General features: G+C 39.8%; 1 protein-coding gene across 30 annotated transcripts in view; it reads left to right on the forward strand.

The window, feature by feature from the left end:
• The window catches only part of NRXN3 (neurexin 3), a 1,006,895-nt gene that overhangs the window by 952,564 nt on the left and 36,113 nt on the right, over positions 1 to 18,218 (forward strand). For 14 of the 30 annotated variants that reach the window (XM_075711861.1, XM_075711857.1, XM_075711859.1 and 11 more), the window contains one exon: positions 16,383 to 16,458. In XM_075711861.1, coding sequence (XP_075567976.1) covers positions 16,383 to 16,458 — 76 coding nt within the window. Of the gene's footprint in view, positions 1 to 16,382; positions 16,468 to 18,218 lie in introns of all 30 variants that reach the window. The other 16 variants (XM_075711855.1, XM_075711860.1, XM_075711864.1 and 13 more) reach the window with 2 other exon arrangements.

Genomic DNA, 18,218 nt, shown 5'->3' on the forward strand with positions numbered 1-18,218 from the left:
TAGAGTTCACTCCAGAGTGAAATGTCACGATCACCCCAAATGATACAAATGGCTTGAGGAAAAGAGATTATTGTGGGCAAACATATGCCAAGGTGTTTTCCCTTTTCAACTGTCTGTTGGGCTTTGAAGTACAGCTGTGGTTTTCTATAAAGTTCAGGGCTATTCTCATCTTCTAATTTGATTCAGGCAACATCTTGACATTATATTTAAGCCTGATTCACTTTACAACATACATGATATAAAGAACATTTACCAGCAAAAAGAGGTAAGGAAACAGGTTGGAGCAGATTCTACAGTTTGGCCCCACTTCTGGAATGTATAGGTATATATTCCACATTTCTAATTTAAATATGGAGTCTTCTCTCTGTTACTGATCTTGTGTGCATCAGAATCTATTTTGAATGATGCCACATTGCAGTGCATTGCTTCTGCCTCCTGACACCGTGAACCTGACAGGCATCCCTTGGGCCTACTCAGGTGCCTTCTGCAACATCGGAAAGGTGTCAGCTCGTTGGCCTTAGAATGACTGAGAAATTCAGCATCCTCTCAAATGCTTTATCACTTCTTTGTAGATCCCACTGCCATATACAATTCAATGGATGGCATTCTGAAGCATCTCAAGAATCAACAAATTCCTCCTGTTATAGGGCCTTTAATTAAAAAATGTCAGAAACTGAGGCCATAACAGAAGAAATGCATTATTGGGCACTGTTTTATGTATGTGCTTAACTACACTGAACATTGAAAATGAATTTCTATGCTGACAAATGGCCAGATTTGGTTACTTTTGGACATGTATTCACATTCAATAAGGCAAAACAAATATAGAAAATATTAGGAAAAAAAATACCTGAAAATACCATTGTGTTACATCACTGTGTAAATCTGTGTTGCACTTTGCCTTCTGCACTGCACTCAGCTTTGGCCATCAGCTCTCAAAAACAATCTATGACAACTAAAAAAGCAGCAGAAGAGATTAGCAGGGATGATTAAGGATATACAATGGTTTCCACATGAGGAGAGGTTAAATAGGCTGGCATTCGTCAGGCTGAAGACTCAGTAACCAAACAGTGATAACAGAGGTCTCTAAAATCAGAATGGTGCAGAGAAATTGTGACTAGGGTATGACTGCTCGCTTTTTCTCATACAACAAAGATTGAGGAGTGAAATAAAGCAGCAGCAGGCTGAGATCAAACAGGAGGAAGTACTTTTCCACAAAATGTGGAACTCACTGCCATACAATATTGTAGAAAAAAATATAAATAGATTTTAAAAGCTAATATGCCAGTTTGTGGTAGAAAAGCCCATCAAGAATTGTGAAATACAAAATCTATGCAGCATAAAGATGCAGGTATAACCACTTCCTCACTGATGCTTGCCACTCCAATTAGCATATGTGAGAGAAAAGTACTTCTGCATGTTTCTCTTGTGTTTATCCTTTCTCTGTGAACAAACATAAATAACTGGCTAATGCCAAGAGACAGGAATCAAGGCTTAGATGGAGTTTGAGCAAGCATGACTACACTTATGCTCTGGTTTTACGTGTTCTTAATGCACAGTCATTATAAGTATATATTTGCATTTGGAGCACTTGCATCTGTGATTTCATATGGACAGGCACCAGACATACCTTCAGGTATTTTAAAGAGGCTGAAAAAGGCAAAAATGAAATATGAGAAACATCACTACATAAATCAAGAAGGAAGTAGTGAACCTCCAACTCTCCATAAAATTCACATTGCAGGAATTCCCTTCTAAATGGGAAGGCCTTTGTCTGTAAATTGCATCAATATTTCATTAATTAAATTCATTTTTCTTTCTGTCTTCCTTTTGTTTTGTTTAATTAGGATATAGTCATTTACAGCCAAACCTCCATTCAGCTGCTATAAAATATTCATTTCCAGTTGCAGCTTGATAATGAAACAGTATCCTGCAGCCCATTCAAACTGCTGCAGAGCAAGGCAAATCACCAAAGGGAAGAGAATAAATGCTTTTTTTTAAAAAAAAAAACAATGGACTTAAACATGCTCAGTGCAAACTGGTTTCAGGCAAAGGGAAAGGCTGCCAGCTAAAAAGCAATTTATGTAATACATTGGCAAGGAGGTGGGAAGCCAGTGAATAGAACTTAATGAGTTGACAGCTGTCGAGAGCTCCATGGTGTCAGATTGTAGCATTTGTTTCGATCATTTGCACATTGTGGGTAAGTGGGAGACTTAGGTACAAGGGATATCCTGGGACCAGTCAGGCAATTTGTTCCACTACCTATGAGGTGCTGAGGTTCAAAGCTGCCTGGTATAGAGGTTACAGAGCATTTCTCTGCACCTGTTGGAAAAGCTGTGTTTTGTCTGAAAGCAAGGTTTGCTTTCTGACGGGATGCATACTGGTAGTCCACCATGGCAGGGCTGTTTTTCTGAGAGTCGTTTGCCTTTGGTGATGAATGGTGTTAAGCTCTGCTGCCATTTATTTCTGTAGATGTGCACTGCGGGTTTTCTCCACTGATGAGGAGAATTTGCAGGAAGTTCCTTTCCTTCTTACAGAGGAGTCCCAGTCTGTAGGACTGTGCAGTCATTTCCAGTACTTCATTTCAGAAACATTAAAGAGAGAAGAGTATTGCTTAGGTCCCTCCTACCTCAACCCCGCATAACAGTTTGTTGCAGTACATATGGGAGTTCCATTTTGACATGTGCGTCTTTCTGCTCACAAAATACAAAAAATTGGATACAATCACGGTATCTTCCTTCTGATGCTTTACACAGCACTCTCCTCCAAGTATTCTCACAGCAGCTTATAAATGTTTGCTTCCAAGAGATACATGTGCGTCTTCACTATCTTAAAAATGAAGCCGTGGTGTGCTGACAGGTTGTCGTGGTGTAGCCCCTGTCAGCAACCAAGCACGACACAGCCACTCGCTCACCCTCCCCCACCCAGTGGGATGCGGGAGAGAATCGGAAGGGCAAAAGTAAGAAAAGTTGTGGGTTGAGATAAGAACAATTTAATAATTGAAATAAAATAATAATAATAGTACAAAAAATTGTAATGAAAAGGACAACAGCAAGAGAGAGAATCAAAACCCAGGGGAAAAAACCCAAGTGATACAACCGCTCACCACCTGCTGACCGATGCCCAGCCAGTCCCCCAGCAGTGATCGCTGCCCCCCGGCCATCTCCCCACCAGTGTATATCCTGAGCATGACATCATATGGTATGGAATAGCCCTTTGGCCAGTTTGGATCAACTATTCTGGCTGTGCCCCCTCCCAGTTTCTTGTGCACCTGGCAGAGCATGGGAAGCTGAAAAGTCCTTGACTAGCATAAGCAGTACTTAGCAACAGCTAAAACCTCAGCGTGTTATCAACATTCTTCTCCTACTAAATCCAAAACACAGCACTATGCCCGCTGCTAGGAAGAAAATTAACTCTGTCCCAGCCGAAACCAGGACAAAGCTATATGCCTACTCACAACTGCAGAGACAATTACAGGATTCTTTAAAAACTGTTTTGCCGTCTGAAGCATTTCAGAGTAACACAGTGCTATACTCCGAAGTTCTGTCAGTGTCGCTGCAGTGTCCCAGAGTGCAAAAATGCACATGCTTTGATTTTACATGCTGCTGCCAGTCGAAAGCCTGATATGGTTATAACTATGCCAACTTTTGTCAGCTTAGCTTGCAATGCTCAGAGGTGTGTAACTCTGCCCGCAAAACCCCTTCTGTCAGCACTGCTGGATCTAAAGGGAGCAGCTCTGCCACCTTGGATATGCCAGCATGGCTGCAATGCCAGTAAGCTCTCTAGTGTGAGTAGGGCCTAGGTCTGAAAATTAAGTGGCAAAAATGCCAGAAGGCACCACCTTTCAATGTCAGTGACTTCTGTGATTTGTTTCTGGATAGCCCAAGTAAAGCTACAATAATGATACCATAGAGAAAGGAACACCCCTTGCTACATTTTGGCTCTGTGCTGGTCAAGCTGTCCTGTTTTATGCATTGCTAAGACTGAGGTTAAATTCCATGTGGGCTAATACTTGGCTGGCCATAGTCTGGAAGGTCTGAGTACTTCTGTATATTACTAAAGGCTTTTAATGGGCCTTGCATAAAATCAGGCATAGTTTCTTTTGTGATTTCCACTGTTGTCAACACTATAATTAGAATGTATGAGAGAAGGACTTTCTCAGAGTGCTACCTTGAAATGGTGTCTCACTCAAATTCATTACACAGAAGCTTCTTCATTTCATGTATGAATTCCATGCTATCTTACAATCGTTACGAGAGGTTATTGATGTAAAAAATGTTACATTACAACAAATCTGAGTTTAGAGGCAAGTTTAGTGATGGTGGAGGATTTAGTGGATTTAGACCTTCTTGTCCTCTCTTTCTGACAATGTTCCTTTGGATACTTGTTTCCTAGCGTCTCCTAGCTTTGGCCATGGAAATCTGAAGGATGCAAGAGGAAAACCTTGTAGCACTTGATGCCCATATAGACAGAATTGCAGAGAAACAGCAAGCCTCTTCACTGGGTGTGGGGTGGGTTTCTTTTTTTGCCTTTAAACAGGTAGAAGTATAGATGATCTCAGCATGTTCCCGGTGGTGTTTAAAGCTGCCTGAATTCCTTTGTCTAGCTCTCTCGCTTGGTAAGTGCATTCCAGCTGAGCATCTATTGGGCCATTAAAGCTAACTTTGTTCCTTTTTTTCATTTTACACAAACACAAAAGATTGATTTGCCTTCACTACAGTTAATCAAACTCAATAGAGAGCTAAATAAATAAGCAAGGAAAATGGCCTTCTTATCCATCACGGAGAGCAAATGTTCTGATTAAGCAGGGGCTGCAGAGAAACCCAGCGGCGATAAGTGTTCACCATATTTGTTGTGCATAGGAGTCTGCCTACCCAATGGCAGAATTTTCTTGCATGACAACCGTTTGCAGCGTGGACCACTTGATGTGGCATTTAAGTGAAGTTCAGTTCAAATTTAATGGGATCCCAGGAGGCATTTGTTATGTTCAGTAGCTCAGGAGGTTGAAGTTTACCTAGCTTTATCAATACTTGATGGACCAAGTATGTTTTGTAAGCTGATGGGTACATGTTTGATGGGAGTATTCTGTAGATCTCTTTCCTTAAGTTCAAATTAGAAAAGAATGGGCAAACTTGTGTCTCTAACTTACCTAAGTTTTCCCCCATGATTCCTGTTGGTGGTGGGACTGATTTGGGTTGTTTACTTTTTTGTTAGCTGGTTTTTGCTAACATGTGGTGTGAAGTCAGTTCTGTATCCCCCCAGTAAAGTTATGTTAGTCTATTCACATATCAAAAAGAAAGAAGAAAGGCTAATGATAAAAAAGCATTATTTTTAAGCATCAGATATTTGGCAGAGGTGTTCCTGGGTGGAATAATGTCTAGAACTGTTTAACTTCATTTTTATTAGATTTGACCCTGCTAATGTTAATATGTTAGTGTGTTAATAAGTTAATGGTAATATATACCTTCTGTTGTGTATACAGATGTTTCTGTACTAGGTGCTGAAAATCTTTTATATCCTATATTAAGAGAGGAAGGACTTGTGGTTAAGAGGCTGTCACTGTTCCTAGGAAACCTGTGTTCTACCAAAGCCACCTTTGTGACCTTCTTTGTGTTTATGAACTTTCCTTTTGTTTATAAACTAAAACTATTTATGGCCTTTTTGTAGCAGGTATGCTGTGTATATGCTTATATGTAGGTATTTAGTGGCTATTTTCCTTTGTTAACTGTTCTGTGTATATGTTATTCGGGGAGCAGTTCTAGGTGCTGATGTGTACCTAGTGGTCCAGGGTTTATTCTCATCTATTTATTCTGCTTATATTTATTCTGCATTCTATTTATTCTGCATTTAAATGTTTGTGGCAACCCTCTTCCCCTTGTGAGCTGTGTGAATCCTGTAAGTAGCAGTATTTAAATGCCATCTTTTAAGTGCGTGTTCATGTTTGGAGAGAAAGAGGAATATTTATCTGGAAAGAGTAGTCTAGTGCATTAATGCAAATATTCAAAGATAGATGTTTATCTTATTGGACTCAGAGGTACTTACAATAACTGCAGAAGTTGTTTTAAGGCACATTTATTCAGAGTGATTATGTTTATTGTTACTTTATGAATAACATACCCTGTCATATTAGATTTTAAGCGCCATGGTTTGGACCATAGAACAGGGTATTTTCTCCTTTATGAATTTTACCATTACATACGCCAACTTTTTGTGGGCTATGTAATAATGAGTAGCAGAAATTAAGAGAGAAGCAGGCGAGGAGGCAAAGTACTCCCCAAGTTAAGAAAATTACTGTGATTACTATTCATCCCCTGGGGTTTGCTTACCAATCATTTCCCATCTGATATGGGGAGGGGTGATGTGGGTTGGCGTGGAGCTTCGGCTTTTGCAGATTGGGTGCAACCTATTAGGCCATACTATCACTTGCCATGAGTGATAAATATGTGAATGTGCTCAGATTTTCTCCAGTGAAAGATGTCTCCTGGGAGAAGGTCTCCCATACCTCTAATTTCTCATTAAGCTACATTTGTAAGAGATTATGAGATCCCAGCACTAGGTGGGGGTAGGAGTACTGCTTTAAAAATAGAAGCAGGACTTATGTGGTTTTATTAATGAACACATAAATAGAAATGCCAGTTAAATTGCATATGTGTCTGCATCTTTGCTACATAGTAACCTTACTTTATGGATTTGTTTCTTTTAAATCCTGTGTTAGGGGGGAGTGCAACATGGTGTGCAGATTTTGAGGCTTAAGAGATTGTCATTAAAGCTACTGTGCTGTACTTAGTTATTTATTTCTTGCTCAGAGTGATCCAATCAATAACAGAACAAAATCAAATACAACTCCCTCCCCTCCATGGAAGAAAAGACAAGCTAAATAAAGATGTCCAGGAGAAAATGCCAGCAAACGACATATTGATTTCCAGCAAAGGAGCAAAGTGTAAATGAAAAATATTCTTCTGACATAGTTATTAAGTGCAAGCTAGCACGCAAAGAAAATCCATTTACTCTTACTAGAGGCTGAGTCTTCAAAGGGCAGCTGATTCATCTAAGATCATTTGAGTCTCTAACTTTCTGAAACATAGGCTTCCCTTTACTAAATGTAAAGGATTTTTCTTTACTTAAGCTTTGCTTTGAGAACGTAAAATGTTTACTAAAATTCTGATTGTATGCCAAGTAAGCAGAGAAGTTGTTTTCTCCCCTCTTTGTAGCAGTGTAAACAGAAGCATGAGGAAAGGAGGCAATTTTCCTGACGTCAGACAGTGAATTTATGACAGTATCAGGAATATAAAATCAAGCAACATTAGAGCTCTGATTCAGTGTCCTTGGCAATTTGGGCTGGGGCAATATAAGAAGTTACTGCTCCCCAGAGATCTGTCCTGCCCTTCTGCTGGTGAAGTAGATAATGTGTTTGTTCTTCAGCAAGTGTAGTTCATACCCCAGCAGATTAATAAAATTATTTCTGTGGCAGTTTAAGTTAATACATCAGACTGTGCACATCAAGGACTAGGGTCCATACCGGCAGGATGCTAAATTCTGGCAACAGGCTGTCTTTTTCCTACATACCTCTGAAAATTTTTATTCAGCTTTTGCTTCCTGTGTCCTGCTTTAAGCAGATGCTGAGGAGAGGGGGAGGTTGAAGCCTGTGCTGCCCAGTGCATTTGGCTGGTTGTCAGTTTTTCTGAGAGGGAATCACGACACACAGGAGACCACTCTGAAACTATTTTCAGAGCATTTCCTAAAAGAAATGTCTTCCATTTGAAGACTCTTGGACAAGCATTGGGAAAAAAAAAATGTGTAAATTAGTGTGATTTTCTGAAAGTCAAACTCCTGAGCAGTGCCTGAATTTCAGCAGTTTAGTCATTCCAGCAGCTCTCACTGATTTCAGGGTGGGAGTTGTTGTGGGTTCAGCTGTAATGGCTTAATTTTTAGGATTAAGCGATTTAGTTGATTTAATTAATGGTGGTACACATAGTGTACCTTTCTTCTGGAGTTTTCACCATCACTACCATCTGCATGACTGGGGTTATGCTTAAAACAGAGGCCTGATGGTTTCTGTTTCCACTGACATGTTTGTTTCAATAAGAAATAAAAATGTGATAGGGAAGGGGAACAAGCTGTATCAAATGATGAAAAGGACACTCAGTGTGAAAATTCTTCCTGTGTGATTACTCTGAGAGGCACTATACTCAAATAATGATTTCAATGTATAGACACACAACTTTTATCTTTAAGGTGCTTCTTTGGAAGCAGGCAAATACATGTGGAAAGGAGCAGTGGGTTGATAAGGGTGGGGAAAAGAGTCTCCTCTCATGCCAAGGCTGTATCTTTTGTGTTTAAGCCAAGAAATTATATTTCACAGTCCAGTCCAAAACTCTTGCAAATCTTGAGGGTTACACTGAATAGTTTGGAAAACACTTGCCAGTTGATCCTTTACCACATCAAGACAAAGGGAGCACTGTTCTGTTGGGAGAGAAAAGAAACAGAAAAGCAAGTGACTCTGTGCATATGTAATCAATAAACAACCAATCTAGATTCCCAGAGATGAAATTTTATTTATTTATTTAGCTCATAAATAGTATGTAATTTCTTCAGGCCAAGAAATAAATTGAAAGGATTTAGAAGGATTTGCTTATCAGCAGAACACCACGTAGCATTACATTCCTTCTGCTTTTGGGAAGGTACATTGAAGTTGGGTTAAGCTGCTGTGGTTCAATACTTCTCTTTCCCCTGTCAGAGTGAACAACAGATGGATTAATCCTCCCCACTTCCCTTTCTCCCATCTTTGCCCTCCCTTCCCCTTTCTCCCTCTGCTCACACCCCTCACAACATCATCACCCTTCCCACTGCCAGCAGAGACAAAAGGCAGAAACATGATTTTTCCCCATTGTCTTTGCATAGCTTAGGCACAGAACAAAGTCCCTGAAATTTGGCATCAGACCTGGTCAAGAAGAGTCTGGCTTTACAGTCTTAATGAACTATTGATTCTATTGAGACAGGCTTTTGGTTTACAAAGGACTAATTCAGCTTTCAAGGCTCTTTTAAACATGACTGCCCATGACTCTAGATTGACACACAATTGGGGGGATTATTTTTTGCTTTCTCTTACTTAACTGGCTAGTTACTTCATCTCTTGTCTGCTGTAGTAATGGACAAATGGCTGATTTTGTTAAGGGGTAACTCTCTCATGATCCCTACTTAATGATATAATTTGACAGCAAATAAGCTTTTATGTCTAGCCAGGAACACGCAGCCAGGAAATGCACTTTTGCTGGGCTACTGTTGAAGGGTACATACCTGCTGGTTGCCTACTAGCTCCCAGCCAGTCAGGGTCCTGGGAACACAAGGATGCATTTGTTCCCATGGTCTGAACAAGTCTACAACAGTGATATCTTCTTGCTCCAAGTACAACTAGCTGAAAGGCTGTGCTGGATAGCTTTACGGCCTGCTTTGGAATGACAGAGAGAAATGCGTAATGATGTGTTTGTATTACATAGTGATGGAGAGGATGCAAATACTGCATTGATTTAGGGTGAATTAGGTTGGACTGAAGATAGATGGGGCAAGTTCTTCCTTACTAGGGCGTATACATTAATGGTATTCATACCTGAATGTCTTGGGCAACTGCTTAATCTCAGTAGTGGTGGTTTCTGGTATCTCCTTGCAGAGACTTCTCCATCATTAATAAAGATCACTATTGAGATTTTTCTTGCTGAAAGTCATCCTAACTTTTTTTGGCTTAATTTTATCCACTACTTTTTTGAAGCACCCTAAAGAGTTCAACTTCCTTCCTGATGTTTATTACACCCTTGTGACACCTGTAGACATTTATCATACCTTTAGTCCTTGTTAAGTCAAGCTCTGATGTTTAGTTTTGTTAATCCTGTCTCATTCATACATCTCTCCAGTTCTTTCATCTTTTCAGTGGCTCTTCTCTGAATTGCCTCCAGTTACTCTAAACTTTTTGGCATTGACTTGTCCGAAACAAAACGTAATAAGCTATGCTCTCTTGCTGTAAATTGTTGTAGCCTGGTTGAAATCAATGCCAGTCTAAACCAACAGAGGATTTGGCCCTCTTGTTTTTGTATTCACCTCAGGTGAGCTATATGAAGAAAAATTATTAGTTTCATGTTCTTTGATGCATTGCCTCTGCAGAGGCAGACTCAACCTCAGCACCAGTTTGTCAGGGTACAAAGGGCTTGCACATCTTTGTGGCTGTGGCTGTGCTGTGATAAGAAAATACATGTTGTACTATCCAGTGCTAATGAGTTGGAGAGGATTAATACCCTTTAGCAAAAGATAACAGATCCAGGACTCTCCTTAAAAGTTTATGCAGTCCCAAATTGCAGCTTCTTTTATAATACCTCATTATGGTTTTCACAACATTTCTAATATTTTCCCATTTGTATGCAGATTCTTTCTATCTGTATGTAGTAGCTTGAATTTGTCCAGGCTGAGTCTCTCAGGTCCGCTATACTGTAATGAACTCCAGGGTATTTTGCAAATAAAGATTAAATAGAAAGTGAGAAACAAATATAAGGTGTAGAAAGGACAAATGAAGGATTCCCATGTAATTGGAATAGTGTGAACAGAATACAAGTTCTTTAAAAAGCCCAGTTGTCAAAGTACAAAAGGTTGATGTATTCAAGCTAGAAATGACACCGAATGAGACAGACACTTCCTCTGCTATCTTCTTTTGGCAAGGCAGCAAATGCCTTGAGCCTGTTCTTTGCCAAAAGTAACATCTTGGTTCCTGGAAGACAGAACAGCATCACTAATATTTTGCCATTCTGGGGGAGCATTTGTACTGTATGCTGTCATAGAAGACAGTACATTGTCCATATTCCATAAAGAATTTGAGATATTTAGAAAATACAGCAGTATGGGAGCAGTGGAGGACATCAAGTGGTCGGATTTAAGAAAAGGTTGTTGAGTTTCAGCTCTGTACATTTTAGGTGTGAAAGGCAAATGCACTGCTCAGATTAATACAACTGTATTTCTCCACTGTTGGGAAGATATTTGTGCCTGGCATTTTGTGGTGGTTATATTTCAAGAAGGATTGTAAATTGTCGTTCCTTGGTGGCAAAGAGATTTACACTTCTCTCGCAACAAAGCATTAAGTGTTGCTTTTCAAATAATGGTGTTGAATTGGAAGTAATGGGTACAGTGTGCAGAAGAGTTTCAAACAAAAGACAAGTACGAAAATTGAATCCTACTTCCCCAAGTGAGGCAACTGCCAAGTATGTACTTCTGGAGGAATTTGTCTGGGGTTTGAATTTATGGGTCCTTGTCTTTTCTCTCCCACTAGAAGTGAGAACTCCATCATTCTTGGGTGTGTTATTTATAATTTCATAAAGCTGTTCTGTGACAGGACTTATTTTACCCAGCATGCTTAATCTTTCTCAAATAATGGTGCACCCAAAGAGCAAGGTGTCAAAAAACTTCGCAGTTGGGAAAAGGAAGATTCAGCACCTGTCATTTTGTGTAGAACAAAGGAGCAAAGGTTGTGGATCTGATGCATAAATTAGGGCTTTGGGTGCTTGGAAGAATCAGACAGGAATGGAGCCATCTTGAGCAGATCTTGCCACGCCATCCCAACTTTCCCTGCACTTTACATCCCACACCAGTACGTACAGTGTAATGAACAAAGATGTAGAACCATCACCGTGGAGAGATTGAAGAGGCCCTTAGAGTGAATAATTAGGAGGAGGTGATTACAGAACTAATAATTCATGGAAAGGAATGGGGAGCCAATTCAGTGAAATTGAAAGAATTTGAAGGTAAATATGCCCATAAATCCTCCAGGGTGGACTCAGAGTTTAGCACTTTCTCCTACCCCGGTTTTATTCCAAGGCAATTTCATTAAACACTAGAGAGAGGGAGAGAAAAAATAATAATATAAATGCCATAAAAAATCTTTCAGAGGAAGGAATAAAAAGGGTTCCTGCCAGAGAGAGATTTTATTGAAAGTTATTATAATACCTATCTTTAGTTTTATGGCCTTCAATACAGGGCCAAGTAATTTCAAAGCTGGGATTCTTTAAAAATGAAATACATATTTTAAAATAGTATAGTATGAATTATTATTTTTAATACAGAATTTAGCTAATATATGGAATAGAAAAATATTTTCTCTCTCATGTTCTTTCAAATGAAAACACAAATACCGTTTCCATCATAGCATATGTAGAAGTTTCATTACTATCATGTGGCCTGTACATAAGAATGCTTAGTATTTACCATGTCTAGATCACTGGGCAGACACTAAAGAATTAACCCGTTTACCTCCCCTGGGGTGAATGGGTGAGTATAACCAGCCCCATTTCAAAAATGGGGAAAGGGAACCAGAAATAGAATCACTGTTTTTGCTTACTGCCTCACAGTAAGCCATTTCTGATGAGAAGAAATGATGTTGGTGGAGAGATTTCTGGGGTCTCTGCTCACTAGCCTCTCCTGTCTTGTGGAAGCAGCAAGTTTAACAATCAGCCAGTGGAAATTCTCAGGTCCAGGAGGGTTTTGAAAGGTACAGATTCCAGTTACAAGAAGTTATGGTCTTCTGGAGGTTTCCTTGACTCTGTTTCTGTGGTCAGGAATTTACTGCTGTTTCTCACTGAAATAGCTGTATTCCTCTGGGATGATTCAGATGTTGGTGTCTGAGTGGAAGGTGCATGGAAAACCAATATGTGATGGAACTGGAAAATCAGTTAGTGATGAATTGTGATGGAAAGTACTGAGATTAAAAATACAAGATAGGAAATGGCAAGACAGATTAGTGTACTCTATCTTTTCTGTGTTTTCTAGAGATCTCGTTAATGACCTTAACTCTAACACCACTTCTGGAGGTTTTAATCTTTTTCTAACCCTCATTTTTATACATACAAAATCAGCAGCATGGGGCAAACAGCAATCACAGAGCAAGAAAAACTGGAATATCAGGGGAAATAGCATGCAGTGGAGATGGGGAGAAAAGGACAGAGATTAATTGATAGAATCAAGTGTGGAACCAGTCATGAAAAAGTGCAGACACAGGTCAGAGTTGGTGAATATTGCACATCACACTTTGCATTTTGTCTGCGTGTGGCTGACTGTGCCCTTCTCCATTCAGAACGAATACAAGCTGCATGAGGATTTTATAGCAGGAAATCTAGAACACACATCTCGGAGTGCAGCAGAAATATGTTGCATGTGCTGTCCTTAAGCTGCTTGTTAGATGGGAAATTGATCAAGAAGATAAACAAGGGCCAGGCTTCGTGACTTTTCAGCTCGTGCTCAGAACTCATCTTGGCTTCAAAATTCTTCATCCCCCAATGTTCAGGATCTGTCACACATGAGAGTGGCTGGCAGGCTGCACAGGCTCACCTTGCCAGCGCCTTGCTGCTGGCCCTGGCCATGTATGGGGCCTCGGGGAGAGAGTCCTGAACAGGACAACGCAAATCGTGATGCTTCTGTGGTCTTCAGTGTCTGTGGCACAGGGACTTCCCAGGCTAGGTATGGGCTATTTAATAGCTCTGGATGGATGGTTTTACCTTTAATTTGGCTTCTCACTTCCAAAATACAGCTAAACCTTTATTACCTACCAGTATCCTGTTGCAAGGAGCTCCTCAGTTTAAAAACAAAAAAAACCCCAAAACACTGTATAAAGAAATACCACCTGTTTTTTTCTGGACATGCTACCTTTCTGGTTTCATATGATGCCCCTAATAAGCAAGAGGGAAAAAAACAGTTATAAAGGAATTCCTTATTCTTTACACATACTGAATCACATCGTCAATTCAATTGGATCTGATTCCAAGCTAATGTTGCATGAAGCCCTTAGATATGAGCAAGTAAGTAGATAGGTATAGCAGCTGATAAGTGACAACCATACGTTGTTATAATTTTTATGTTTATTTCCTACTTGAAGGAAATCATCACTATTCTTCTATGAGACCCTATATGTGAATTGTCAGATCTTCAACTAAGAGCAAAATTCACATGCTGTAAATTCAAACTGGAAATCAACACAAATTGCCAGAGTTTTAGCACTGTCTGAGCAAGGTCTTCTAGTAGCGATGGATAATTTATTCTTTATTCACAGTGCTATCCTTAACACTCTTTTACAAGTGCTTTAGACAACTGTAATATAAATCTCCAGTTTTACTAGCTACATTTCACCTACTTAAAAGAATCTCTTGCAGTATAGTCTTGTTGACTTATTGTGCTAAATTACTTTACTGTGGTGCAATTAAAAAATAATATCTTTCTACCCAGGGACAGCTGCATTTCACTGGCGGAGGATGTGATCACTGTTTGTATAAGTCATAAAGTGATTTGGTGTCCTTCGGGATAAACAATGCTTTGTAAAATATACGTGACAGGACCAGAAGAATTGTAGAAAGTAAATCTGTATTTTGTGCATTCCTCCTTTCCTGACCTCTCACTGAACAGACGAACTTTTAAAGCCATTTTGTTTTAAGAGAGGTCACCAGGATTTCAACAATGTTCTTCTGTTTTCTATGACTGAAAGATGCTAAAAAAAATGACCTTAGCATGTAAGGCAGGAAATTGCTTTGTATGTGTTGCCTCCAGTTCCTTTTAATCTTGCCTCCCCATTGAGGTAAGACTAACATATACGATAGGGATTCCCTTACATCATGGCTGGTTTTTACAGATACTCTATTTTTAGAATTTTTATTTACAGTCGACCGATCCTATTTTTCTTTCTTGGCTGACTCTAAGCCACTGAAATCAAGAGTGAAGGAATGTCAGGTTCAATCTGAACTTTCTGCCTGACTGCTCGGTTCTGGTTTTTTCCAGAAGTGATAGCTCAAATACAAACAGAGAGGGGGAGAGCAAGGACCTTCTGGGAGGGGACAGAGGGACTTGCTAGCACTAGGACCAGAGGAGGCTAAAGAAAAGGCTGAGACCTCAGAACACTTACGCAAAGAGAGAGAACATGCAGGATGTTGAAGACAGCCATAGCAGACATAGGAATGTAAAAAAGACCTTATTTAAAGCTGGAGAGTCTTTTTCAGGAATAAGGATTTGGAAGGCTTGTCATGATGTGAGATTCCCAGGAATATTCACCTGGAGTACTAAAGTACAGTGTACTGAAATACAGCTGCCCTGCTCCTGAGGAGCTGAGATTTCAGCAATGCTTCCTGCTTGGTGAGGAACATTCTAGTCCGTTTGCTTCAGGAGTCATCCCACTGATCCTACTGCTCAGCAGAATAGGCAGCTCTCTGCAAGAAAAAGTTGTTAAGGGAGAGAGACAAATACGAGACAATTTCAGCAGAAGCCATGGTCTGAGCCGATGCTGCAGAGCTGGGGTAATTTTGCACTGTGTGCAGGAACGTTACAACCTGTGTCCAGAGGCTGCCACAGACTCTCCCTAATGGTCTGCATTACTAATTCAACTAATTGCAGCAATTACAGGCAGGAGATGCTGCTGGGAAGAGACGCCAGTACACTTCTCTCTAACATGCTGCAGTACATGCTGCTCATTAATTAGACCAGCAGCAAAAAAAAAAAAAAAAAAAAAAAAGAAAAATCACCAGCTGGAAATGCAGAGGAATGTGCTGAAACCTGTAAGGGCCAAGAATAGTCACAGTTTGGTTTAAGCTTTTCAGAACCAGACTTCCAGCCTGTCAGCCCAGTCACAGCCATATCCCTGTTCACCTGGCAAGCAAGCAGGTGAGGTTGCATGTTGGGCATACCTGACACATGCAGTAGTTCTTCTTCGTGCAACAAATGGGTTGCACAGATATTTACTATCAGGGCAAATAGAAAGGATTCCCAGCCCAAGAGGTGCATTAGCAGAGCAGGAATTACTGCTGCCTCAGAGTGATGCATCTAGCAACACAGCAAAGGGTACTGCCTATCTTGTATGTTTTTCTTTGCAGAAAGCATGTTCAGCCTGAACATGCCACATACGGTAAGTCTCTCGGTAGGTGCCTTCTGGTGGGCCCTGCGTGGTATTGGTATTTATCAAGGAGCCCAGCATGTTCCATCAGGACACATCTACTTTGGCAGTCGGAGGATGGTTTGCCAGCCAAGCAGGTGGTGTAGCCCACTGTACTTACTGTGTTCACCTGCACAGTGCGATCCCCCTGCTCACCCAAAGAGCCCGGCAGGCACACCGCGCCTGCGCACACCTGAAGTATTCAACAGCACAGGATAAGCACTGTTTCTCCGGCAGGGGACTCCAGCTCCATGGAGGGCACATTTACACAGACATATCTGGAATCCTTGGTACAAGTGAAAACATTTTAAAGTTACAATTCGGAAACATTTTTTCTTTCTAGGTTACTTAGCTGCCTCTGTAACAGCCTCTTGACTTGCAAGTATCTTATATTTTTTTTTCCTCTGTTCTTTTTCCTTCGTTCCTTTCCTTCACATGCCAGACAACAGATGACATCGTTTCATCAGCTGAGTGTTCCAGTGATGATGAAGATTTCATTGACTGTGAGCCCAGTACAGGTAAGTCAGGTCAGTCTTGTTTTGCTTGCTTTCTGATTTCATTTGCAAAAAACAATGCATACATATATTTATATGTGTGTGAATGTATACATATATAATTATATATGTATATATATGTGTGTATATGTGTATATATATACACTTACGTATATATACACTGTATAGAAAATAAAAATTATACAGCCAAGCATCAGATCCCATGGACTTGGCAACAGCAAAATGCAGATATGTAGTCTCTATTTGGTTCCTATAAAGTTGTTTGCATGGAAAGCCAAACTTCCTGAAAGTGATCCCAGCTAATTAATAGTTCACGTTTGTAGCATTTACTTCACTGACACAGTGGGAAAGCAAAAATATCCATGTGGCATGTGACAAATAATAAAGATTTATAAAGTGGGGAGGGTGAATGTTTGAAAAACAAAAAAGAAACAAAAGTGAAGCAATAATGGGTTATTAGCATTGTTTAATCTTTGTTAATTGCTCTGAAGATGGACTGTAAAAGGATACATTTGTCCATGGGATTTTGAATACAGTTAACATGGTAATGTATTTATACTAATTTTGTTTCCTGTGACCCCAAAGAAATTGGGGAGCACCAAAACATAGTTCTAACATAACAAAATTAGTAGTAATTCTTGCCCTGTTATCTGCAGTGATGCTTCAAAATGTATCCATTAAAGAGTCAGAAGGACTGGCCATGTGGAACTGACTCAACTTCCCCCTTTCAGATACATTTTGATAAATTGATGGCTGTTCTTTCTGGTGAGATATATGATGTGATATCCAGCAGGCAACTGCAGTCTATTTTATTTCTTACAGGCTTTTTCAAGTCTTCTTTTTTGAGGCTTGCCATCAGTTAAGCATTTCTATAATAGAGAACAGACATCATGGAATTTCTGTGTACATTTAAAAGAAAAAGAGGGAGTTTGGTTAGAATCTTTTGTCCTTAAAAGTGAAACATATGAATAGTTTAGGGGGGTTTTTTGTTTTGCTTTGTTTTGTTTGGTTTTGCTTTGTTTTATTTGGGATGATTTTTTTTTTCTTTAAAAAAAAATTGAAGAAAGCATTATAAATGTTCTGTTTCTAGTTTCCCGAAGCCATTTGATTAATACAATAACAACATTAAAATTTACCCAGGCTAGTGCTTTCATATTTCTTTTCAGTTCGTCATGCTGTACCTGCATTTTTTGGTAGAACTTGGTCCTGCAGTAACCTGAGATTGGCATTGCCTTGTAGCTGGGAACTTCCACCTGTACTCTTGACTTCCCAGTGATGTCAGGGAAGGCAGTGACACAACGATTGGTGCTAACAGATAGCTCAGCCTACTCCCATCTCTTTTTTCACAGATCTCTATGAGTTTTTGCACTCCCTACCTGGCAGAAAAACAGTCCAAATAATACTAGATTGTGAAGCATAAACAGTGTGGGTATTGGGATTTAAATAAACGTAGTAATGAAATGCGAGCATGGTGATTATCATGAAAGTGAGTCATGAGATTAATAGGACCATGCTAAAAGGATTAATGTACCACAACTGATAATGCAAGTGAATGGATAGGAATCGTTTCATTAAAGCTTCACTAACATTTCAAGACTTCATTTTTTTTTATTCTGATTGCCAAGTATTTCAATTAAAGGGAAAACGAGATCTTTATCAGACTCCTCCTCTTGTACATTATTGTCATTTATGTTTCAACGCAGAAATCACAATTATTTCAACTGCTAGAAATTGTAATAACAATGTTTTCAGCTTGTGCTGCC

Source organism: Pelecanus crispus, chromosome 6 (genome assembly GCF_030463565.1).
Source record: "Pelecanus crispus isolate bPelCri1 chromosome 6, bPelCri1.pri, whole genome shotgun sequence".
Classification (NCBI taxonomy): domain Eukaryota; kingdom Metazoa; phylum Chordata; class Aves; order Pelecaniformes; family Pelecanidae; genus Pelecanus; species Pelecanus crispus.